The 23,072-nt window shown below is 43.7% G+C and overlaps 7 protein-coding genes across 8 annotated transcripts; all 7 read right to left on the minus strand.

Annotated features, from left to right (window-relative positions):
* Positions 1-73: 73 nt before the first annotated feature.
* Positions 74-2,112, minus strand: LOC128257616 (probable ATP-dependent RNA helicase DDX52). Its single transcript, XM_052988690.1, is given in 4 exon segments — positions 74-444; positions 505-1,439; positions 1,441-1,878; positions 1,932-2,112. Coding segments are annotated over 4 exon segments (1,767 nt in total). The 5' UTR covers positions 1,995-2,112; the 3' UTR covers positions 74-113.
* Positions 2,113-2,340: 228 nt separating this feature from the next.
* Positions 2,341-4,122, minus strand: LOC128257172 (uncharacterized). The gene is given in 3 exon segments (XM_052988042.1): positions 2,341-2,586; positions 2,588-3,241; positions 3,407-4,122. Coding segments are annotated over 3 exon segments (1,230 nt in total). The 5' UTR covers positions 3,737-4,122.
* A 141-nt stretch (positions 4,123-4,263) lies between these two features.
* On the minus strand, positions 4,264-6,972 carry LOC128257639 (arylsulfatase B). The gene is made up of 5 exons (XM_052988730.1): positions 6,789-6,972; positions 6,572-6,731; positions 5,697-6,185; positions 4,506-5,402; positions 4,264-4,450 (listed from the first exon to the last, which is right to left on the minus strand). Exons 1-5 carry the CDS (start codon positions 6,897-6,899, stop codon positions 4,413-4,415), a joined length of 1,695 nt encoding a protein of 564 aa, XP_052844690.1. The 5' UTR covers positions 6,900-6,972; the 3' UTR covers positions 4,264-4,412.
* A 500-nt stretch (positions 6,973-7,472) lies between these two features.
* Positions 7,473-12,928, minus strand: LOC128257505 (battenin). 2 transcript variants are annotated; one of them, XM_052988544.1, is made up of 6 exons: positions 12,886-12,928; positions 9,146-9,363; positions 8,908-9,038; positions 8,681-8,839; positions 8,280-8,619; positions 7,473-8,219 (listed from the first exon to the last, which is right to left on the minus strand). In XM_052988544.1, exons 2-6 carry the CDS (start codon positions 9,347-9,349, stop codon positions 7,785-7,787), a joined length of 1,269 nt encoding a protein of 422 aa, XP_052844504.1. In that variant the 5' UTR covers positions 9,350-9,363; positions 12,886-12,928; the 3' UTR covers positions 7,473-7,784. The 2 variants fall into 2 exon arrangements, with proteins under 2 accessions (XP_052844504.1, XP_052844503.1); XM_052988543.1 differs by lacking the exon at positions 12,886-12,928 and adding an exon at positions 11,609-11,753.
* Positions 12,929-14,414: 1,486 nt separating this feature from the next.
* On the minus strand, positions 14,415-16,832 carry LOC128257504 (ionotropic receptor 75a). Its single transcript, XM_052988542.1, has 6 exons — positions 16,671-16,832; positions 16,276-16,615; positions 16,077-16,224; positions 15,403-16,015; positions 15,067-15,347; positions 14,415-14,843 (listed from the first exon to the last, which is right to left on the minus strand). Exons 1-6 carry the CDS (start codon positions 16,785-16,787, stop codon positions 14,621-14,623), a joined length of 1,722 nt encoding a protein of 573 aa, XP_052844502.1. The 5' UTR covers positions 16,788-16,832; the 3' UTR covers positions 14,415-14,620.
* A 338-nt stretch (positions 16,833-17,170) lies between these two features.
* Positions 17,171-19,701, minus strand: LOC128257506 (ionotropic receptor 75a). Its single transcript, XM_052988545.1, has 6 exons — positions 19,592-19,701; positions 19,370-19,537; positions 18,973-19,313; positions 18,775-18,911; positions 17,833-18,714; positions 17,171-17,381 (listed from the first exon to the last, which is right to left on the minus strand). Exons 1-6 carry the CDS (start codon positions 19,680-19,682, stop codon positions 17,171-17,173), a joined length of 1,830 nt encoding a protein of 609 aa, XP_052844505.1. The 5' UTR covers positions 19,683-19,701.
* LOC128257503 (ionotropic receptor 75a) lies at positions 19,423-22,707 on the minus strand. The gene is given in 8 exon segments (XM_052988541.1): positions 19,423-19,537; positions 19,942-20,215; positions 20,218-20,482; positions 20,678-21,284; positions 21,605-21,741; positions 21,802-22,140; positions 22,367-22,545; positions 22,614-22,707. Coding segments are annotated over 7 exon segments (1,872 nt in total). The 3' UTR covers positions 19,423-19,537; positions 19,942-19,964.
* Positions 22,708-23,072: the final 365 nt, after the last annotated feature.

Genomic DNA, 23,072 nt, shown 5'->3' on the forward strand with positions numbered 1-23,072 from the left:
CGAATGCAATATGCATTGTATCAATTTTACTATAATTTGCAGACTTTTTAGGGGAAATAAGCAATCGTATATAAACGTTCTTAAACTTTACTCATTTATTTTAAAATTACACCTTAGTTGCTTTTCCTTTGAAATGCTTTTCCTTTCTTTTTGCCAGCAGCCTTGAGGTCTTCTTTGATTTTGCCCAGCTTCTTCTGCTTCGGCTTTAAATCGTTTTCGTTGCCTTGACGCTTTTTCAAAACCTTTTCGGTCTTTGCAACTTTTTTCAGTTTGGCGGATTTGTGGATCTCGTCGCCTTTCGTCTCCGGGCGTATCTTGGTCGATATGTCTTCGCGATCTATAGGTTTCTTGGCTCGCATTTTGGCCTCCGATTTTCGAACCTTTTTCATTTGTAACATATACTCCGGAACAGTCCCGCCTGAGTTCTTGATTATGAGGGCAATGCTGAGGGAAAAAAATAATTGGTTAAATCAAGCCATAGCATCTTGTTTTGAAGCTTGTTACCTTCTTAAGTTGGCTGTGTCCTCCTGTGTGAAGAATGTTATGGCCCGACCTGGACGTCCTGCGCGTCCAGTCCTTCCTATCCGATGGATGTACGAAATGGTGGTGGGCGGGAAGTCGTAGTTGATCACCAGGTTGACGCCCTTGAAGTCAATGCCTCGACCCATGAGCTCCGTACAGATGAGCACCCAAATGCTGCCCTCGCGGAAGGCTCTCACGCAGTTGTCACGCTGATGCTGGCTCCGCTCGGCGTGGATCACGTCCACGTTGATGCCGTCGTAGAGCAGCTCCTCGAACAGCTGCTTGGCGCGCTCCTTGCTCTGCACGAAAACGAGCACCGGCGGCTGGAGGCCCTGGCGCACCAGATCCCGCATGGCCACCAGTTTTCCGCCTTCGGATCCCACAAACAGCAGTTCCTGCTGCACCGTCTCCGTGGCACTGTTTTGCACTCCAATGGTGATGCGCACCAGATTCTTGAGGTGACGCAGAGCCCATTTGGCCACTGGCACCGTGTAGGTGGCACTGAAGAAGGCCACGCACTTGTTCGGATGCGAGCAGGCGGCGTAAATGACGTCCAACTGCTCCTTGAAGTTGTTTTGGCCCTCCTCCATTAGACGATCCGCCTCGTCCAGAACGAACCATTCGACGTGCGACAAGTCCAGCAACGGTGGCTCCTGCTGCAGGAGGAATCTGACGCGGTTCGGTGTGGAGACCAGGATGTCGTAGCGCTGCTTGCACTCGGCGCCGTGTTTCTGCTTCGCCTCGCTCACCTTGCTGATGAAGTGGGTGCGCAGGCCCGTTTCGCGGGTGAGTTCCGCACATTCCCGGTAGATCTGCTGGGCCAACTCGCGGGTGGGGGCCAGGACCAAGGCCCTCAGACCGCTGGTTTTGTGCGCCCTCAGCCCATCAATGATGGGCGTGAGAAAGGCCAGCGTTTTTTCCGGATCCGGTGGGCGCACAGGCCATCAGAGCTCTACGCTGGAGAAGCACAGGCAGCGCCTGCATCTGGATGGGCGTGGGCCGGTCGAACTTGCGGGCCAGCAGGTTCTGCTGCAGGCGCGGCAGCAGCTTGAAGTCCCGGGTCAGGGCCTCAAAGCTTGCCACCGGTGGGGCCACCCGTTTGCCCAGCACGCTGATGCCGAACTGTCTTCTGGTCTCGTTTGCCTGATCGGCGGCCTGGAGCAGCTCTAGTTCTTTGGCGGAGGGTGCCTTCCCTTCCTTGGGCTTCTTGCGTTTGGGTTGACTGCTGGATCCTTCAGCCAGCAGGCGGAATTCTGTGGAGTCCTGGTCATCCTCCTCTTCTGACTTTACTCTTTTCACCGGCTCCGCTTTCTTGGAAATCGCATGCTGTGGCTGCGGTTTGGCAGGTGTTTCCTTCTGCAATGTTGTTAATTAGCCTGTGGACAACACCTTCTTGGGTAACCACTTACCTTGGGCTTCTTGGTAAAGCGTACGCCCGCCGTAATCAATTTAAATATATCATGCTCATCCATTTTACTAAAAACAACGCACGTGCATTTGTTTTGATTCGAGCGTAGTGCTGCCAGATCTAACTAATGTGTAGTTAACAGAGTGCTGTTAGACGCAACAGCTGATTAGCACTGTAAGGCCTTAGCATAATTGCAAAATTACCGAAATGTAAGAAATTTTAAAATTTTGTTTTAATTCTGAAAATTTTAGGATAAATAATGGGCTAAATATTTTAAAACTGCTTGTTTAACTACTTCTGAACCTAACTTTACAGCTCCCTAATTGCGCCATTTTCAGTATATTAAATCGAACTAAAGATTAAACACCCCCGAAAAATGTAATCAAGAGTTACGCTTAAGTTCTAGTACTTTATTCTCCCGTCTCGATGGCCACCAGTTCGTCCAAAAGTTCTACCCTCCGCTGCAGTCCCTTGGAGTCCTTCTCGCTGCCCCTGATGCCGTCCGCCAGTCGGCCCCAGCTGAAGGAACTCTGTCCAGTTTCCTCCAGTCCGTCATCCTGGAACTCCTCGCAGAGGTTGTGCATTGCGCAGATGCTCTCCACGATGAGTCGCACCTCGTTCAAATCGCGGGCCTCCAGGGCGTACAGGGTGTTGAAAGCGTCGAGCCAAGGTGTCCAGAACCTGTTCCGCCAGTTGGAAGGCAGGACGCAGTAGTTCGTTGAAGACCGCGTCCTTGCGGAAGCACTCGGCCTCGATGGGCCGCATCAAGTAGGACTTGAGGGGGAAGACCTCGTTCCCGATGAGATAGGTACCCGCCGGCATGGTCCTGGGGTTTAGGGCCAGGGTCTGACCAATGGGCGAGTCCTCGAAGCTGTACTCCATGGCCAGCTCCACATAGCAGTCGATGATCTTCCGCTCCGCGTTGCAGATCAGCTGCAGCACCACCGGCACCTCGGCGTGCTCCGACTCCAGAAAGACGTCCAGCCGCCTCAGAGTTATGATGCCGAACAGTTCCCGGAAGCAACGGAGTTGCTCCAACTTCTGGTATCCTTGCAGTGTGCTGCGTTGAGCCGCCAGCGAATTGGGCCACTTGATGAAGCTCTCGTAGTTGTCGGAGATGCAGTGCCAGAATCCGCGCACCACCTGCTGACAGAGTGCCCACGGCAGCCGGAACTTCCGGGCGATCTCCTCGAAGTGCTCGTCCGTGGACAGTCTCCACATGGCCAGCGATAGCATCGTCTGCGCCGGCGGAGTCGGATAGCCGGGCAGCGCGATTCCTCCCAAGGTTTCCTCAAGAACTTGCTGGATTTTCTAAAAAAAAAGCTTCTTAATGATGATTCAAAGGTTTTATTTGTTCACTATTTCAAGTATACACTGCGATTGAATTCGAAGTGGAATGAATGATAAACGAATCAACTTAGTTTCAATCTAAGATGCACTTTCAATATGTCCAGAGACATCCCATCCCTTACTCACCAAGAATGTGAGCTTGCGCATGTGCAGGTAGGACTCGAACTGGGCATTCGTGTACCGGTGCAGGAGGTTGAGTTCCGCGTGGTGCCACTCCAGCTTGGGCAGCTTGAGGTCCTGCTTCCGGTCCTCCGGCTCCTGCAGCATCCTGCGCTTCCGGCTGGCGGACAACGCCCGTTTGCGCTGCATCAGGGCGAAGATCTCCGCCTCATCGTCGTCCTCGGCGAAGGACAACAGCGGATAGTTGCCGGAATTGATGTCCACTGGCGGCTGGTCAATTAGCAGGTCCTTGGTGATTATGGAGGCTATGTTGGCCAGCACAGCACGCTCCTCCATGACAAGTCCTTTATATAGATTCAGGTTTAGGTAAAGACTGTGATTTATATCCTGTCATCCGGTTTGGTCAACCCCCGTTTTTTAATTTGCATGTGTGTATGCCTTTCAGCTGTTTGGGGTGCCTTTCCAGGGTAGAAAATTACGCTTATATTTAGCATAGTTATTATCAATCATACACTCTTATATAAAAACCGGCGAAGGAAATCGAATTTTCTAATCAAAACTCTTTAATTTGAAACTCAAAAAAAATTGTGTTGTTTTGCCTAACATATAATATTATATGCCAGCGGAACAGTGCTGCCAGATAGAGTTTTATTGGCTAACAGCTTTTAGAGGACTGTTTGGCGGTAACAGTGATGTGTTTAATGGGTATGTTATTTGATAGACAACCGTTATATTCAAAATACCTTGCGGATAGAAAACATACAAATATTTTACCATTATGAAACCGCACCGAATCAAAGATATTTCGATTTGCATTTTTATTCTCATAACAAAGTAAGCCCTAACAATTTAATCGTTTTCCTAAATAAATGTTATATGTTTTATATATTATTTTTGTAGACAACTAGATCATGAGTTTCTAAAATAAAGTTAATTTTGTGTTCAATTCACTTAACGTTTTCATCCATCGATGGCTAAAATCTTTGATTTGCATCCTTTTTTTTCGGGCTTATTAACAGGGTACGCCTTGGTAATCGCACTCCATTGGTACTACAAAATTGTTGGGTAAGTAATGGTAATAGAAAAGATAATGTATGTTACTTACCGATTTTGGGCTTCTGCACTTCGAAGGACTCCCAGGCGCAAGTGTGCCACTTGGGATTGGAGTCCGGCATGCTGGCCTGGTTTCCCGGCCTCATTGCACTTTCCCTCAATTCTTGAACTCGTTTTCGCAGGGCGGCCAAAACATCGGAGTGCCTGGCTGAGTAGGCCAGATTGCTCTGCTCGCAGGGATCCGTGGAGATGTCGTACAGACACTCCTCCAGCAGAGGATTACAAGACCTCTGGAGATCGCTACAACGCACGGCAGCCGATCGCCGAATGGCCGAGATCCGCTGTTGCGTCAGTCGTCGTAGGTCGAAGCGGGATAGAGCCCTTGAAGTGGCGGAATTGCGTACCGTCACCGGATAACGACTCTCGCGCGGATCCAGGTCATCCAGTTCCCGGTAGGTGAGCACCGTGTCGTACTGGCCAGCGGCAGTGGTGCCATTCACGTACTTCCACTGACCCAGTTGGAGGGCAGCCACCCGCCAGTCGTCGTCCAAAATGTGCAGGATCTCTCGAGGAACGTGGGGAGCATCAGCCGATCCCGCCAACTGGGGCCACAGATCGATCCCGTCCAGTTGCAGGGAGCCATCCAACTCAATGCCCGCCGCGTGGGACAGGGTGGGCAACCAGTCGGCTACGTAGATGGGCTGGCCGAAGATGGAACCACGTGCCTGCAGCTGGGAACTCCAAATGGCGCCTGCCACCCGCACTCCGCCCTCCCACGGAGTGTTCTTCTGGCCACGGAGCGGAAAATTCGATCCCGTATTCGCAAACATACCCACTGATGGGGCTCCATTGTCCGAGTAGAAGATCACAATGCTGTTCTCCAGTTGATTATTGGCGGCCAAAGTGCTGACAATACGTCCGACGCTTTGGTCCAGTTTGGAGACCATCGCTAGGATTTAAATGAAGTATAGGGTAAGTAACTTAAGAACTAAAACCACTTTTTTTGTCAATGTAATATTTACTTTTCTTAATAAATGTTAGTTTATATTTCATTATTTGATAAAGGTAATTAATGCAATTTATAACTTTATTATTATTATTTTGGAAAGACGTTGAAACGATAATTTCAATTAGAAAATAATCCAGTTTTCTAAAAATAGTTTTTCTAACACACATATTTTTTGGCTACGTTTTACATAAAGTAAAGGCATTTTAAAATTCCCTTTTTCCACAAAATACTCACCCGCATATTTTCTCCTATTGGGATCTTTGATGTAGGAAAACTTGCGTATCTCCTCCTCGGGAGCCTGCAGAGGATCATCCTCGTTGGCCGTATGGGTGGCCAGATGGCTGAGCATCAGGAAGAGCGGTTGCTCCTTTTCGGCATGCTCCCTGATCAACCGTTCCGCCTCGGCGGTCAGCAAGTCGGTGACGTAAACCCCTGGATCCCGGCACTCCAGCTCCATGTTCCGCCGGAAATCATAGCCCAGACTGTAATTGGCCACCGGCATTTTGGATCGTCGCTGGTAGTAGTCTATATAGGCGCCCCAATAGCCGTAGTGGTAGTCAAATCCGCGCTGAGTGGGCGTGTATTCCGGTCGGGAGAAGCCCAGATGCCACTTTCCCACCAGGTTGGTGGAGTACCCAGCGCCTCTAAAGATCTCCGGCATTAGAGTGGCGTTGAGGGTCAGCGCCCAAGGCTCTTCGTTGCTAATCACAAAGTGTTGGGTGCCTTATATTTACAGAAGGATAAAGCATCAAGAAATTTAATTATAGCAACATCATTAATAAAATTTAAAACCGAAAATACAAGTTTTTCAAAACTTTTGTGGCTGTTCATAATATCAAGATGTTTTAAAAAAGTGGGGTGCGTTGTATGATGATTTTTAAAAACTTTGTTTCTAAAATGTTTACCGCTTATTAGGAGATTTTAAATGTGAAGAAATTTTCGCTTATCTAAATATATAATGACTTAATATCTCCTACGATGACGTCCAAAATGTACATTTGAAACTGGAGATCAGGTGGATAAAGGCCACAAGAGATGTTATAACAAATCTCAAGCCTCTTGAGATTTTGATGCACCCCCTTGTAGTTCAAATGACGACTAGCACTTACCCGTGTGTATTGGATATCGGCCGCTGAGTAGTGCTCCCCGGGAGGGAGTACACATGGCCGGGGCGTAAAGACGATCCAGTAGACGACCGTGATAGGCCAAGGCATCGATGTTGGGAGTTAAAAACTCCCGGCCACCGCGAAAGCTCACATCGTCGAAGCCCTGAAATGTGGTTTGTTTTAGTGATAGGGTGATTTATGGCGAAGAAACTAGTTCCACCATGTCATCGGCCATTATAATAATTATGTTAGGTCGCCGTGCTGCAGCAGCTTCATCCGACTTCACCCGTTGGAGGCAGAGTAGCAGCAGAAAAGCTGATAAGGCCCACATCGTGGTTACTCAATTTCCGAATTGGACAAACACGTATTGTTAATTCGAATGCCGCGTTCCGCTTGGCACGGCGGTTCCCGATCGACTAAAGACGCGGGCGGTCCACGTAACATCTCGCCGCGACTCGGTTTGGGTATCGATCTCCCAATCTGTCTCCGCCGACGTCGTCGTCATCGTCATCTCACTCCCAGATTCGGTCTTGCTCCGCGGTTCGATTCGGCATCGATCAAACCAAATTAGCGGCCAACAACAACTTGAAATAATTACTGCGCACCTCCAACAAAAACAAGAGTAATAATTATAATAGCAAGTGTAAATTCGTAAAATTTAAATTAATTTTTGTTGGAGACAGTTGAATAAACTTTAAAAAAGTGGGGCAAATTCTGTTACGGATCGGTAAGAATATCAAGGTGGGTTAGCTGTGCTAAGTTTGAGCAGAATAAACTGAGCATGACATTGGCAATGGAAAACATTTAAACAGCAATTGTTTTTTAATTGATAAACTGGGCCTTAACACTCGATACTCTGCCAAGAAACTATGTCTAAAAATAAACGAAAATTATTCTTGTGATCTGAAAACTAGCAAACATTTTATTTAATTTTATAATAATAATTAAGAATAATCGTTACAACGAAACAAATAAGTACTCTAATGCAAACAGTATTTGCTTTTGCTGTTTATCAAACTAAATCTTAGAGAGTAGTCGAACAGAAGCATACTAACTATATAACCATCTATCTAGTTCCCGGGAGTCCAGTGATCCAGAAATAAATACTATCGGGACACGCACAGACATACACTTAGACTTAATTAGCTACACTCGCACACAGTAAAGGCATAATCTGATCCTGATCCTGTTCCTGATCCTCGTTCCTCGTTCCCGATCACCAGACAAGGCTGCGCATCGCCGCCGGAAGACCGCAGATGGCGTTGTGGACGGGAATGGCCAGGAATCCGGCCAGGGCGATGCCGTAGGAGTCCGACTGGACCACCATGGCCATGGCGAACTGCTGGCGCTCAGGCGAGATCTCCTTGGACATGCGGTAGAAGGTGTTCACGTAGGCACCGCCGCCCAGGAGACCCTCCCACAGGACGATGGCGAACACGATCCAGATGCTGGGCGTGTACCACCAGATGACCTCGGTGAGGAAGTAGACCACATTGACGAACTGGAAGACGGACATCAGCCAGATCTTGTCCAGCTGGAAGAGGTTGACCGAGGAGCGCGAGATGAAGACCCCGATTTGATAGTCCACATTCAGCCAGCGGTACTGCGAGTCCTTGTCCAGGAAAATGTCCTCAAAGTAGACCAGCTCGAACTGGAAGATCAGTTTAAATTGGTTAGGAAGCTTAAGTTTATTTTTTTATAATTGACGTACCAAGCCCTGATTGATGAAGTACTCGAAGAAATACACCAAGCAAAGTGGCAACATATACTTGATGAGGTGCTTGATATAGAAGAACTTCTCCTTGAAACCGACCAGCGGTTTCTCATCAGTGATCAGGACCTCAGTGGACTCAACCGTGGTAACTGGTAGAATATCAACCTGTGGACGACGAAGCAGTAGCCAAAAGGCGATGGCCTCGATCACCGGAAAGATCAGCATAACCAGCATGGTGTCTCTAGGACTGAAGTCTAAGGACCTCAAGCTGGCATAGCTTAAGGAACCAATAACTCCGGCACCACCAGTTCCGGATGACCAAGTGGATATCACATTCCTGGGGGAAATATTACAAGTTAACGAGATTTCTTTGGGCAGTGATCCTCACACAAACTCACTTGTTGTATCGCGAGGAATAGGCTAGAAAGGTGGTCTCTCCAATTCCACTGCTAGCTGAAGTGATGATCACTCCCAACAGGGCCATCCATTCGGCATTGGCAAATCCAACCAGGAGAAAACCAGCTGCCGAAAAGGCCACTGCGATGGCTATTCGGAAACTGGGAAGCAGAAGAATTATATTTTTAATATTTTATGAAACCAACATTAGTTAGTTATCTATACTTACTTGACCCAGAAAGGACAGAAGGGCATCAGCATCTTGACAAACAAAGAGGGTAGCACATCGGCCAGCAAAATAGCGCCTGTTGATACCAAATGACAATTGCGACCAGAAGAGCTTTCTACAGACTCATCACTCTGTAACAAAATTAATAATTGCACTCAGGTTAATTTTTTTTAAATTAAGAAAATAGGTATTTAAAATAGAATGTTTTTGCTCAAAAATAACTGTTCTTGTTCCTTACCGGATTAAACTGTTTGATGATATCGTGGGCAGCACTCAACATCACCACATAGCCGTAGTTGTTGCACAAACCTAGGATCCAGTAGGAAGTCAGATCCCTCCATAGTCCCCGATCTTTGCGAGAACTGTGAGAGGCATCCACGGGGGTAACCACCACTTGGGGATCATGTTCGGCCTCGGCCTCTTGCTGCTTGCTCGCCGTCATTTTGACCCGGCCAACTATATAGAAGAAAACATATTTATTATTTTCACCTATCCATTGAAAAATTCTTTAAAATATGTCTAAATGAACAAGAGGTGTAATCACGCTTATTGGCTTTTAATTAGTTTTGTTCTCTTTCAACTACAAACTTTTTTTTATCTCTTTGAAAAAGCATAGAAAAACTTTTCTCTCTATTTAAAAACAGTGCTCTGCCTTAGTTGTATTTAAGTAAATTAGTTTCCACCGTTGATTTTAAATTTTAGACAATTATATATTGGGTAAATTAAAACTCATATCTTTAAAGGTTCAGCGATTAGTTATCTATATATTTAAATATTTTGTTTTACTGTATTATTAATTTGGATTCCTATAATAATTTGTAATACCTATTATTTCTCTTTAATTTATTTCGAAATATATTTTCCATATATGTATATCTTTTAAGCATTTTAAGCAAGAATGAATTTTAAGACAAAAAGGTATTTATTAAGATATTTCAAAGTGGCCTAGGTTAGTGGTACTAACTTCAAAGAAAACGTTGCTTTACAGTTAACATAATTTAATATAAACAACACTTAAAAGCTTTATGATCTCTTACAGAAATTGCTTTGCGCTCTTTACAAACATTGCACTCTTAAGTTTGTGTTTACTTATTGTGAACTAGTATTTCATTTGCTAAGCTGAGCATGTGCGTCGGCGGTCTTGAACTTGACAAAATGTGATCACTAGGAGAAGTCGCTAAAATAAGTTTTGTGGAAAATACGTGCAATAAATGCCAAAAAGTATACATATTGCATTGAAGGTAGTAAAAGACAGCTGTTTAGCTGGAACCCAGGGTTTGACGGGTTAAAAACCTCGTTATTAACATATATAAATAAGGGCCTTGCGGCATATTTTCACAGCACTTATATTTATCTATTCATTTATTTGAATTTGTAATAAAGTACGTTTATAGCTGTTGCAGCTATAGCTCTAATCACAATTTTTGTTAGCTCCTAGTTTTAACTACTAGTTAGCATTGTATAAATAAATAAATAAGTTTATAGCTGTACAAATTTCGCACGCTTAGCAAGCCCTCTTCTAATTTATCATGTTATTACTACGTAAATACGGTTCAGATCATGAAATTAAACTAAAGGGGGAAATAAACTATGTAAGACATTACCGGATATCATATAGTATATAAAGAGCAACAGTTTTTTGGCAATGATTTGGGCAGTGCAAAGTGCAGATTGTTCGATTTGTTTACATCCGACAGAACTTGTGACTGATGATAAAGCGAAGAGGAAGTAGGACCAAAAAAAATGGGAAAACTATTCCGGAAAAGGGGTCATTGCATATATATAGGCAATGCAACATTCCCATATCACCTAACTATTTAATATTAACGCCCCTCACTGACAGTCATAATTATCCGGACCACTTGAGTTGACCTTGCAATTGTGTGAAATAAGCTACGTAAAATCAAATTAAATAATCAACAATTAGCAGCGAGTGCCGTTAGACAACGAAGTTAGAGCTAGCTATCTGGCACATTATTAAAACAAATTAGCTAACGAATTCGATTTGCTCGTGCAGAAAAGAATGAAGTTCAGGCAACCGCACTGGTTCTGACTCATCCACAAGATTTGCGCATTTATAAAGTTGTTGACCCACTTAGGAGTGCACTTCCTATCCAATTTCACTTGCTTACTATCCAAATAATTTGATTCCCGTCCGAAATGCATTTCGAAATATCGACGGTAAACTGAGATTGATAGATGAACTTTTGCATGTCTTGCCTTGGACTTCAAATTAATAGCCACAGCAAAAATTTGTGCCGATTATCTATCATCAATAAGAATTTCGAAAATAATTTGCCTCAATATTTGTATAATCCCTATTAAATTACACCACTTAAAGTTCATTTTTAATTCATTTTTAATTTTCAGCTTCATTTTTATTTAAACCGCTTTATGAATCCCTTTTGTTTGAATTAGAAAAAAAACACTCAAACTTAATTACATCTTTTCACTTTTAATTAAGACCTTTAAGTGTTCCACCTTTTAAAATAATACATTTACGATACTCGTTGTTGGATAAAACCAAAATAAAATTTATTCTGGTTAAAGTACGTAGTCTCAAGTTTAATATTTGAAGAAAAGCACTGTACTTATTTAGTTTTTGTTATTATTCTTCTGAAACTTTTGAAATAATTTACAACCATTTTGGGACAACCGATCTTTTTCAAATTCTGTCGTGGACTTTAGAGTAGAGTCTTACATTCCTGCCACTATTTTCCGGCTATTAGGTTTTAAATGATTCGAGAACTGATATTGATATTGTTAAAAACGGCAACGACGAGGTTCGCGCTTCGAGGCGGCCAATGAGTGACTGAACCTGTGCGAACCCTCCCAACGGAACGAGAACCAATAACAATCGGCAACGACACAAAGCCAAGCGAATGGGACCCAAAGTGCGAGGTATCACGCGAGTTGCCAGCGGCAGCATAAAAAACTAAAACAATTGCAGATGCAACAAGTGCCAAAGTGCCGATCAGGCAGGTTGATATACGTAGATCGGTAGCAGGTAACACACATTACACATATCATTTAATTCAATTCAAGTCAATTCAATTCATTTCGATTCGATTGAGGAAAGCGGGGAAGTGAGGTCGGTCGGCGAACGTCACGTTTTTCAGGTTGGCAAGTGCCTTTACTTAAGGTTTATACTTGTACACTCGTTAAGAGTGTTTCTATGGCCAGAATCTAAGAACTGTGGGAAATTCTTATCGGTTTAATTGTTTTTGACATTCGTTGATCCCAAACAATCTGATAATCCAACTGGTATCGATTAGATTATCAAGTCATTGCGTCATGAAAGATAGTGATTCTACAAAGTGTTATCGACGATTATTTATTATTTTTAAAGGCGGGCTAAAAGGTAGTTAGGGACACTTGAAAATTCGTAAAATTTAAAATGTGCTTACACTTGTGGTTAGCTGTTAATAATGAAAAGCTAAAGCTCGTTTTAATTGCATTCGGTTTTAAGTTAGGCAGTTTAAATGCGGATACCGTTGCTGCTGGCTTTTTAAATTGGTTTTTGTTCTCAAAATGATATAAGTACTTGTTCGGTTAACGTTTATTGTTTTACTACCGGAACACGTGGCGTATGCGTAATCTCAATTCCTAATAACAAAAAACACTTGTTTTTGGGCTAAGGAAAAGCTTTCAAAAGTTATTTAAAAATTCTCTAGAAAGAAATTATTAATCAAAGCAATCAGTTTAATATACTAATCATTTCGATACTGCTTACACAATTTAACATTACAAATGTTATTCAACTCAGCACAATACAGTTCAGTTATGCAAACAGAATTTACCCGTCAAACTGGAAATTCAGACTAATTTTAGAATAATTTATTTGACGCCGCAGTGAAACGGAAATCTGAACACTTTTCGAGACACTTTCTATGGTAAGATGGCAATAAATTTGAGATAAAATGCAATAAACTGTTTTGCCCCCGAGTGAATAACAAACAATACAAGCCGTACATACACTTTCGAGTTATTTCCGGCTGCGACCCAAACCGCTGGAGCAAAGAAAACCTACTGAGGACTTGTCGAATACGGGTCTAGATTACGGCCGGACAAGCTGCAATCGACTTATCATTATCGTTAAGTGGGCGGCAGATTAAATTACAGATAAGATGTTCCCGGCATTGGGCTATATAAATCTTAAGATATCACTTGGCAATGGCATTTCTCGTATATGACAGGCACCGAGCAACAGAAAGGGTAATCAAACCCAACGATGGAAAATGGAGGTGATGTCCATAAACTTGCTCTCTTTCTTTATCTTTGACACTTAAAACTAATTATCGGACTAACTGAGAGTGCGGGTCATAATAAATCCATGGGGTTCGCTTTCCTTCTCTAAAATACTTTTAATGGCTTGCGAATCCAACGTTTAAATTAAATCCGTTTCGCGCTCATTAAGCACGTACGAAAACCGCCAAAACCAATTTCACACCGCAGCCGCAAAGCAGGCAACACTTTTTTACTTTGCCTCCGGGTTATACATTGCATTTCAAAATAAAACATGTTGTTGACAAATTGCAAAATAAAGTGGTTGAGGCTGGCTGCTGTTCGGGGGAAAGGGAAACCCGTGTATACTGCTGTAAATAATTCACAATTGGCTGTCAATTTCGAGTCACACCACTCCACTCCCTGCAAAGGGAAAGTATCCTTTATGGGGCAAACAACTTTGGCCAAAGCGACGGCCTGTTGACAGCAAGATTGAGCTGACAAATTGTTAAGCCAATTTATTATAGTAATATGTAGGGAATGCCGGAATGTCAATGCCAGTGAGTGCTGTTTGGCAAACATTTGAGTCAGTTGCAGTTTTTCAGTCGCTAGGGAGTCATTTAAGAAAGAAATTCACTTGAAAACATTTGAAGCAGCTATGCAAATACACACTCTTTAAATAGTTGAAAAGTCGAAAGCACCATCACAACTACACCAAAATTGATATAAGGTTGAATGCATCGAAAAGCAAATAAAAAAGGCATACACTTAATAGTTTTAAACATTTTTTTACCATTTAATAATCTAAACTGACCACTGTTTAATAGTTTTCCCACTTTATAGACGGTTACCCACTCCACTAAATCACATTTATTATGCAATCAATTTCGATAAAGCTTTGACACAATCACTTCTAATATATGTCGCCGCCGGCCAAAATCATTAAAATAACATAAATCATTACAGGGCACAATGTGATTGAAGCGGTGGGAAATCTACTGAGTTCGGTTAAAGAGGGCAATGCGGAAAATGGAGCACAAAACTGTGGACTGTTTGCAATAGGCCGTATTAGGCCCACATTCTGTTATCTACCATTCACACGTGGCATCAGGGTCCAAAGTTTTCAATTCGAATGTGGCTGTGACTGGGCTGGAAAATGCAAATAAAATGGCCCGAAGAGGATGAATAAAATCATTGCCAAAAGTGAAAATGGAGAATAAAAAGTAACCGCCAAACACGAAAAGTTTTTAATGCAAATACGAAAATCGCATGGAAACATGGCCACCGCGTCCTTTGAAATCCCTCTATCCTTCCCTCCGTTTAACGAGGCGTGTGCTGCAATTTTCCGGCGCGAAAACAGGAAGTGAGGAAAAGCGTGCTCACCCCTGCATAATTTTGCGATGCGAAAAGTTAACGCAAAGTGTTTTTATTTTCTCCTGGGTGCAAATACTATATAGTTTATAATTCAGTTTAAAGGGATTTTAAAGCACTACGAGCGAACAGTGGGGCTGGTGAGAAAGCGCTTCCAGGCCAGTTCGACTAGCAGGATGATAACCACCAGGATATCGGCGCAGATCAGCATGAGGAGAAGGGGAGCCACGTACTCCATGCCCACGGTAATCACGAAGTTTTGGGCCACGCAATGGAGCTTCATGTGGACCCAGTAGCTGCGCTGCTTTCGATATACACCGGTTTCCAGGATTCTGAGGAATCTGGAATATATTATTGTACACAAATCTGTTTAAATTGTATAAATGCAAAATATTCGCAATTGGCTTTAACCAATTAAAGTTAAATAATTTTTATAGCAATAAAAGTTTAAGCAAGAGCTATAAAAGCTAAAATAAAATAAAATACAAGAACTGGAGGTAATTAAATCTTTTTCCGGTATAAACTTCTGATTCAATTATTAAAATGCTCAATAGAATTTCTTACCGAAGCCTAAAAAGTTCCTTGTACGAAGAGTTTCGATGCAAGTGCGTATAGAATAACTGCTCGGGGCGGAAAAGAACCTCATTCAAGTCGCAAATCTGCTGGGCCGTAAAATATCGCTCCACGTAGGCATAGCCAGAGGAAGTCTCGAACACGAAGACATATCCCGGATTGTCCCTTACCCTCAAGACACCCTGTTCAGCGGGCAGCCAAAGCTCTGGATTCATCGCCTGCGTTTCGATTTTGCGTTTTATAAACAATTGGATCTCCGGAAGTCGCGAGTACTGAAACAAACAATACTTTAAGCAGCGGAAAAGGTATTCGGGGAAGTAAGCCAACATTCAAATAGCTCTTGGTAAAGGGCAATGGCTCCAAGCCCACGGTCAGAGGACTCTCCGCCAGCTGCTGCATCGTCTTGATCTTGGACTTGACTGGGGAACTGAGTAGCGACGAGACCACCACCGAGGTGTAGTAGTTGTACATGATGAAGCTGATCAAGAAGAGGGCAAAGTAGATAAGTCTGCCGCCGGCCGATCGTGGAATCAATGAGGAACTTTGAATGCAGGCAGCTCCAAAACTGATCAGGAACGTGCTGAGCAGCGAGGGCAGGTAGTCCAATCGCCAGCGTTTTCGCATCCGCTTGCACTCCATATAAAAAGTTATCCACAGGAGGATGCCGATTAGCGAAAGTACGCCCCCAAAGAGATACCATACCAATGGGCTGAAGGGCTGCAGGAATACGTCTCCCCGCAAGCCTGCATTATGCGGAGTCCGGAAAATGCACACCGACCGGAAGAAGCCTGTCTCAATGATGGCCGACAAGTACTTGAGCCTGCCTTCGGTGGCCAACGAAGGCGTGGCCGTGATGTCCGCCGTCTGATCCACTATAGCACCCACTGAACCACCCACCACATCCGACTTGCTCCAGCTATCCGAGAAGATGAACTTCATTCTGCAAAGACAGAAAAAGATCACGATTGAGAGGGGTTTTAGTTCCGGAATGCCAAGCCTACTTGCAGTGAAGCTGGTCTCTCAGGATTAGGGTCAGGTGAAACCCGAATCGGACCAGTGAGTCGATGTGGGTTTCGTTCTCTTGGCTTAAAAATCTTATAAGCTCGTCATCCGACAAGGTCAGTGGGCGTTGAGTGACCACCGTTGCCACTAAAGTACAGCTCACAGTAAAACTCCTTAAAATATAAAGTACTAACCTACCTCTCAGGACAACATCAGTCAGCTGTTCTCTGTTTCCATATTTAGAACGCTTTTGCAAGGAGCTTAGATACCGAATCTTTTGACATTCATTTGGGTCACAAGCCATTTCATGGGATCCAGTCATATTCAGCTCACCTCCTATGATTTTACCATTGTTGTAGACGTCATAGACGGCATAGACAAACGAAGAGTTGATATCCTGCAATTCTTCCTTCACATAACTTACATCAGCATCAATGGAAATGTTAAAGGGTGCAAACATGTCATAAAACTCCGAAACTGACTGGTTGCCATGCAAGAGCCAGTGGTAATGCTGATTGTATAACTGCGCTCGACTGGCCTAATATTAAATGGGACTGGAAATAGTTTGAGTATTATAACGTAGAGTATCTCACCTCCTCCAACAAGTCCAGGGCCTGATCGCACTTTATATCCACATAGATACCCAGAGTGGGTTGCAAATGACCCATGTAACTGAGCTCTAAATGTGACCAATCCTGGACTCCCTTCATTTGAACAAACTGATGATAGACAAGGATGGGATGAATGGGTTTGATGAACTGCTGGGCAAACTGAAGGCCTAGAAATAGAAAGAGTTTTTACCATTATCAAAAGGGTATGGAATGTCCTTTCCCACTTTCATCCCGCTGCCAGCAGTGAAAGAAAACAATGAACCCGATGCGCGACTGCCCGAGATTGTCGAGCACAAAGTTGGCCAACTGCACCAGCTGCATTGTTGACTTTTTCACTTTGATTTTTCTAGGCCGGAGGTCTCTTTTATATGTCCGCAAAGTCCCCCAATTTGGCTGTCATCAATGTGCGTTGTTTGTTGTTTGTTTTAAATTGCCCGAAATTGCTCGACAATCGCCAACGACCTTGGCCTGGGCTGCTTACCTCAATGCTGCTTGGTGTGGCGGTGCCAAATGACCTCCAATCCCAGCACGCCCATGCAGACGATGATCGCACCTAGTAGAAGGATGAACAGGGGAGCAGCGTACTCCAGACCGACGGCCACCGTGTGATTATGCTGGTAGCAGTGCAGCTTGGTTTCCATCCAATAACGTTCGTGTTTTAAATGAATCCCTGTCTCCAGCATCCGCAACTCGCTGAAACAAAGAACAATTCGACATAAAAATTAAACAAGTTTTAGAAATAATGTTTAAAAGAAAAGCCTAAATTACCTAGAAAAATCCTTCGACTCATTTCATAAGGTTAATTTGCTTAAAATATATTTGGTAGGATTTTTTTTAGATTACATATAAGCCATTTAAACACCTTTTAACCAAATTGCCTTTTTCGGACATAAATCGCGAATTCTTCAGAGTAATACTTATTTCATATAAAATGAATATAAAACCATCTTGTATTCGACTTTTTAAGAAGAACAATATCAGAAGTATTAAATATAACTGGGGTAACTAGAACTTGGTCATCCAAGAAACCTAAATATTAAATTGCAAGATTTAAATTTGAATTATAGTAGTAATAATAAAAATAATAAAATAAAATAAAAACAAAAGAGTCACTTACTCTTGAAGGACTCTAATGTTTACCCACTTTAATTTAAATAGCTCCGCATATGGGGACTTCTTGGCCACAACCGAGTGGGTGTGGGATGCATCGCGCAGTGGAATCTCGTTAAGCTCGCAGATCTGATGGGGCAGGAAGTGCTTCCGCACGAACTCATAGCCCGTTGCCACGCCGGTGATGTAGACGAAGCCCTCCTGGTCCCGCACCGCCTTGACCCCGGCCTCGGTGGCTATCCAAATGCGATCCGGTGAACGCTTGCTGCCCAGCACCTTGTTACGATACAGACTGCGCACGTCCGCCTCCTCGGAAGTCTCCACATAGATGCGGGTGTATATGGCTGGCTCAATGCCCACCTCCAGGCTGCTGTCCGCCAGCTGCTGGAGCGTCCGGATGCTCGACTTGGATGGCTGGCCCAGCAACTTGGACACCACAATGGACGTGTAGTAGTTGTACATCAGAAAGGAGGTCAGCATCAGCGCAAAGAAGGCCATTCGCCCACCCATCGATCGAGGTGCGAACCAGGCCCCCTGATTGCAGCCAGCTCCGAAGGATAGGAGGCAGCTGGTCATCAGTGAGGGCTTCCACTCCTTGCGGCGCTCCAAAATGAAGGTGATCCATAGAAGAATGCCAGCCAGGAGAAGGAGAAGGGCGAATGTCAGCCAAACGCCTCCGCTGAAGGGTTGCAAGAACTCCGTGGCACTCAGGCCAGCGGACACGGACCGGGGATTCCGGAACATGCAAATCTCCCGGAAAACACTGAACTTTGTGAGGGGCTGCAGAAAGAGGCCACGATCAAAGGAGTAGACGAAAGGAGCTATCGCCAGATCAGCCACGTCCAGGATAAGATCCCCAATCATGCCGCCCGTTGCATTGCCATCCGACCAGCGATTTCTAAATATATACTTAAACCTAGGGGTTTCACTCGGTACAACTTAGAAATCCTTAATCTCACTTCAACCAATTCCTTACTCGCAGTCCAGCATGTCCCTCAAAGGTTGTCGGGCTTGATAGCCCAATCTGCCATACGTATCCAAGTAAAGTTGTTCCTTGGACTCCATAAAATCAAAGATCTTCTGTCTAGAGACACTCAGCGGTAAATGGGTAACCTGTGTTCAAATTTTAATAAACAGTACAGAGAGTACTCTGAAAACATATACTTGTACATACTACAGCAGTGGCTCTCATGGTTAATCCAGTAAAGGACTTTCTATGCTGCAGGAGATTCCTTGTGTGTAGATCACTTAGATATCGTTGCACTCGACATTCCTCTTCATTGCAGGTAACTTCCCGATCCTGTGTTATATTTAATTTTGCACCTAGCTGTCTTCCTTTGTTGTGCAAATCATACAATATAAAGTTCTTCGAAACAAGATCATGCTTGACATAGGTTACATCTGCATCGACAAAGAGCTGAGCCTCCTTGAATTGATTTTCTATTTTGCAAAATTCCATCGACGTGTCGTAGATGAGCCAATGATAGTGATAGCCATAAAGTCTCTTTGCACCTGGCCTGTAATTTTTTGTTTATCAAGGAGTTGTAAGTCATAAAGCTGTGTATTTTTTACCATATCCAAAACAACACCGCTCTGATTACAGCTAATATCCAGGAAAACGCCCAACTTAAGAATATTGTGATTGAGGAAGTCATTATTCAACTGAAGTGAGGAATCCAATGATATAAATTGGGTGAAAACATTTTTAGACTGTGCCATCTTCGCTAAGTGTGCAAGTGCTGAAATGAGAAAATTAAATCGGTATCTAAGAATTACCACTGATAAACACTCACAGTCCATTGACCAGCAGTGCAATATGAAGACATGACTCAATTTAGCCATGTGCAGAAAATTGTATAGAATAAAATTGTGCAATTGCTGCATGGCAAAATCTCAAACAAAGAATTGCTAATTAATGGTACTGATTATGAGTCAACTGGGCTTTTATAGGGTACTCATAATGCCGCTGCTAGTCCCATAATCAATATCAAATTAGTCAATCGCTGACTGAACTTGACTTGACAACTTAATGACATGCGAAAATAAGTTATCGACAGTTCTTGTCAGGCCCAATCAAATTGGTAGGAAATTAAGACCAATTTGCTGGCAATTTAAATGGTCAAAGAAATGAAAAGAAACTTACCAAGGTTTTAAAAACATTTCTGCTTACTGATTCCGGGGTAAAATGGTGGCTGATTTTTTTTTAACAAACCGGGCCCAGCCAAGTTCCAAGATCAGGATCAGCAGGACCAAGAAGTAGGCCACCAGGAGGGATATGAACAGTGGAGCCGCGTACTCCATGCCCACTTGGATGACGAAACTGTTGGAGAACGTTTCCAGCTTTGACTTGCTAAAGAACCGACTCTGCTTCGAAATAATTCCGGATTCCAGCATCCGCACCTGCAACTGGGTTAAAGTTGTCGATAGGTAGAGTTCAGGTGCACCACTCCGTAGACGGCGCTCTCGGGTCGCAACTTGATCTCGTTCAAATCGGAGATTTCCCGTGGCAAGTAGTGCTTCTCCACGAAGTGGTACATGAAGGAGGCCTCCGATGTGTACACGAATCCGGGCTGATCACGCACCTTGATCACACCAACTTCCGGAGAAAGCCAAACGCTATTGGGATCCCGCCTGCTCTCCACCTTCTGTTTGTATAGGCTTCTAATGTCTGGACGGGGCGAGGACTGAAATATATATTTACTTAGTAAACTTTGGAAACCTCTTAAAGGTGTGGATTTTTTTCTAATAACATATTACAGGAAATGTAAAAATGAATATGATTTTTTTTTATTTACGTCTTTTAGGTGTTTGAAATTAATTGATGCGAGGCAGCATGAGCCATCAAAAGTAACTTCTAAGACATCGAGAATAACACTCACCACCAGATAAGTTTTGGTGAACGGCACCTTATCAAAGCCGACGTCCAGGGAGCTGTCGGCCAACTGCTGGATAGTCCTGATGTTGGAGCGGACTGGAGATCCCAGCAGTGTGGACACCACAATGGACGTGTAGTAGTTGTACATGAGGAACGAGGTCAGCATCACGGCAATAAAGGCCAGGCGACCACCTGCTGACTTGGGCATTAGGTAGGAGCCCTGAATGCAGGCTGCTCCGAAACTGATCAGACAACTGCTGAGCAACGAGGGAATAAAGTCCAGACAGCGCTGCATCCAATGCCGTTCCAGGAGGAAGATCAGCCACAGCAAAACTCCGGCAAAGATCAGGAGTCCGGCGAAGGCGAACCAAACGCTCGGCATGAAGGGCTCAAGGAACACGGCCGCCTTAATACCGGCATTGTGTGGAGTACGGAACATACAGACCGCCCGGAATTGGGCCTGCTCCGTCATGAGATGCACGTAGTGAAGGCGATTCCAGGAGGGCACGAAAGGGGAAGTGCAGAGCTCAACGGATTCATTAGTCAACATGCCAATAGCCCCGCCATATGCATCCTGAACGCTCCAGGTGTCCAACCAAATATAGTGTAGCCTTAAAATACAGAGTGGTAAAATTAACTTTAAGAGCACGACGGTTGCTAAGAAATGCTTGTAGATAAATAGATATAAATAGATATTATTCATAAAATTAAATATGGGAGGCAAATTAATTTTACGAAAATAGAAAAGTCGCCTTATAAAAATACTATATCGGACTTCTGGACTAAAAATATTTTATACTGCATACTTTTGACACCCTTATAAAATATTTCCAAATGTAAGAGTTTTCTGTTGCACCCCCAAAAGCTAGTATAAGTCGAAAGTTGTGTTAGCTCGTCAGCATGTGTTATGATTTTACATTCTTCCACTTACTTGAAACCGAGTAATTCCTGAGTGTGCAGGATTAAACGATAGCCGATGCGGGAAAACGAGTCCATGTGGGAATCGCGTTCGCTATTAAGGAACTCGAGAAGTTCCTCCTCACTGGAATCAATGGGTAGCACAGAAACCTGAATGAAAACCATAAATACCAAAGCTGCGATTTTCACTTCACTTTTTAGCCAACCCACCAGAGCGGCCAATCGAAAGGTAACGCTCGATAAATCCAAGCGGTGCTGCAGTCTAGTTCGCAGATGCAAATCACTGAGATAATACTTAACCTGGCAGCGACTTTGATTGCACTGAAGACTCTGGTCTATGGTGATGTTGAGCTTGCCCCCCAAGTGGCTCCCTTTATTGTAGACATCGTACAATGTAAATACATCCTCTTCTTGGCGACTGACATACGTCACGTCCGCATTCAGGCTGAGATTGGCTCCCTCAAATTGATGCGTTAACATGGTTAAGTTACCTTCCTCATCGTAAAGCAGCCAGTGTAAGTTATGGTTAAAAAGGCGAGCACGACTGGACTGCATAAAGGAAATATTAAATACAATTGAAATTAAACATATTAATATGTAAATAGAAAAAAGTATTTTAATCAACTGACTTATATTAATCGACATAGCCCAAAATACTCTTTAAATAAGAAACTTAATGCTCAAAAGGTTAAAATGTAGTGTATTTTTAATAGCCAAGATATGGTTTATATAGCGTTTCCCTATTATATTGTAAAGAATATATTTAAACTCCCACCTGATTGGTTATAAATTCAGCCTGGTCACATCCCATGTCTAAAAAGACACCCAACCTGACTAAATCGCTATCCAAGTAGTCCTTGTGGATGTTGGCCAAGTTTTCAGGGTTTTGTTGCAGGTCGATGTATTGCGAATAAATGTTGTTCTCATTTAGCATCTTGGCCAGAGGAAATGCCTCTGAATCATACAATTATAGCCCATTGGGAATATATGAATATTTATATGAAAAGTGTGGCAAATCTCACCCTCTAACGACCAGCAGTGAAACACCATCAGATTACTCAAATTGACTTCCAGCAGATGGAAAGCAACCAACCGATACAAAGGTAAGGCAGCCATCTTGACCGCTTTCTTAGATTTTGGCAAGACTGCTGACCCTTTTATAGCCCCAAGTTGCGCTGTGCGAAGAGGCCAATTAAGTCATTAGAGCCAAATTTTGGGGCCAGTCATAAAAATTGAGATTTTTGACTGGCAGGTCAGTCAAATTTTGGGACCAATTTTGGCCAAAAATACAGTGAAAACGGAGCAACAAGTGGTTTGGCCAAGGCGCCTGCGCAGGATTCGGCAGCGTAAACAAAAGTGCATGAGGGATTTATGAATGAAAGGCAGAACGGTGGGTGTGGATGTGGGTGTGGGTTGGTGCTAATGGATTCCTGAGCCGGGTGGAATGGGGTGGGATTGTGGGTCAGGAGGGCAGTGCCGCA

Source organism: Drosophila gunungcola (genome assembly GCF_025200985.1).
Source record: "Drosophila gunungcola strain Sukarami chromosome 3L unlocalized genomic scaffold, Dgunungcola_SK_2 000002F, whole genome shotgun sequence".
Taxonomy (NCBI): Eukaryota; Metazoa; Arthropoda; class Insecta; order Diptera; family Drosophilidae; genus Drosophila; species Drosophila gunungcola.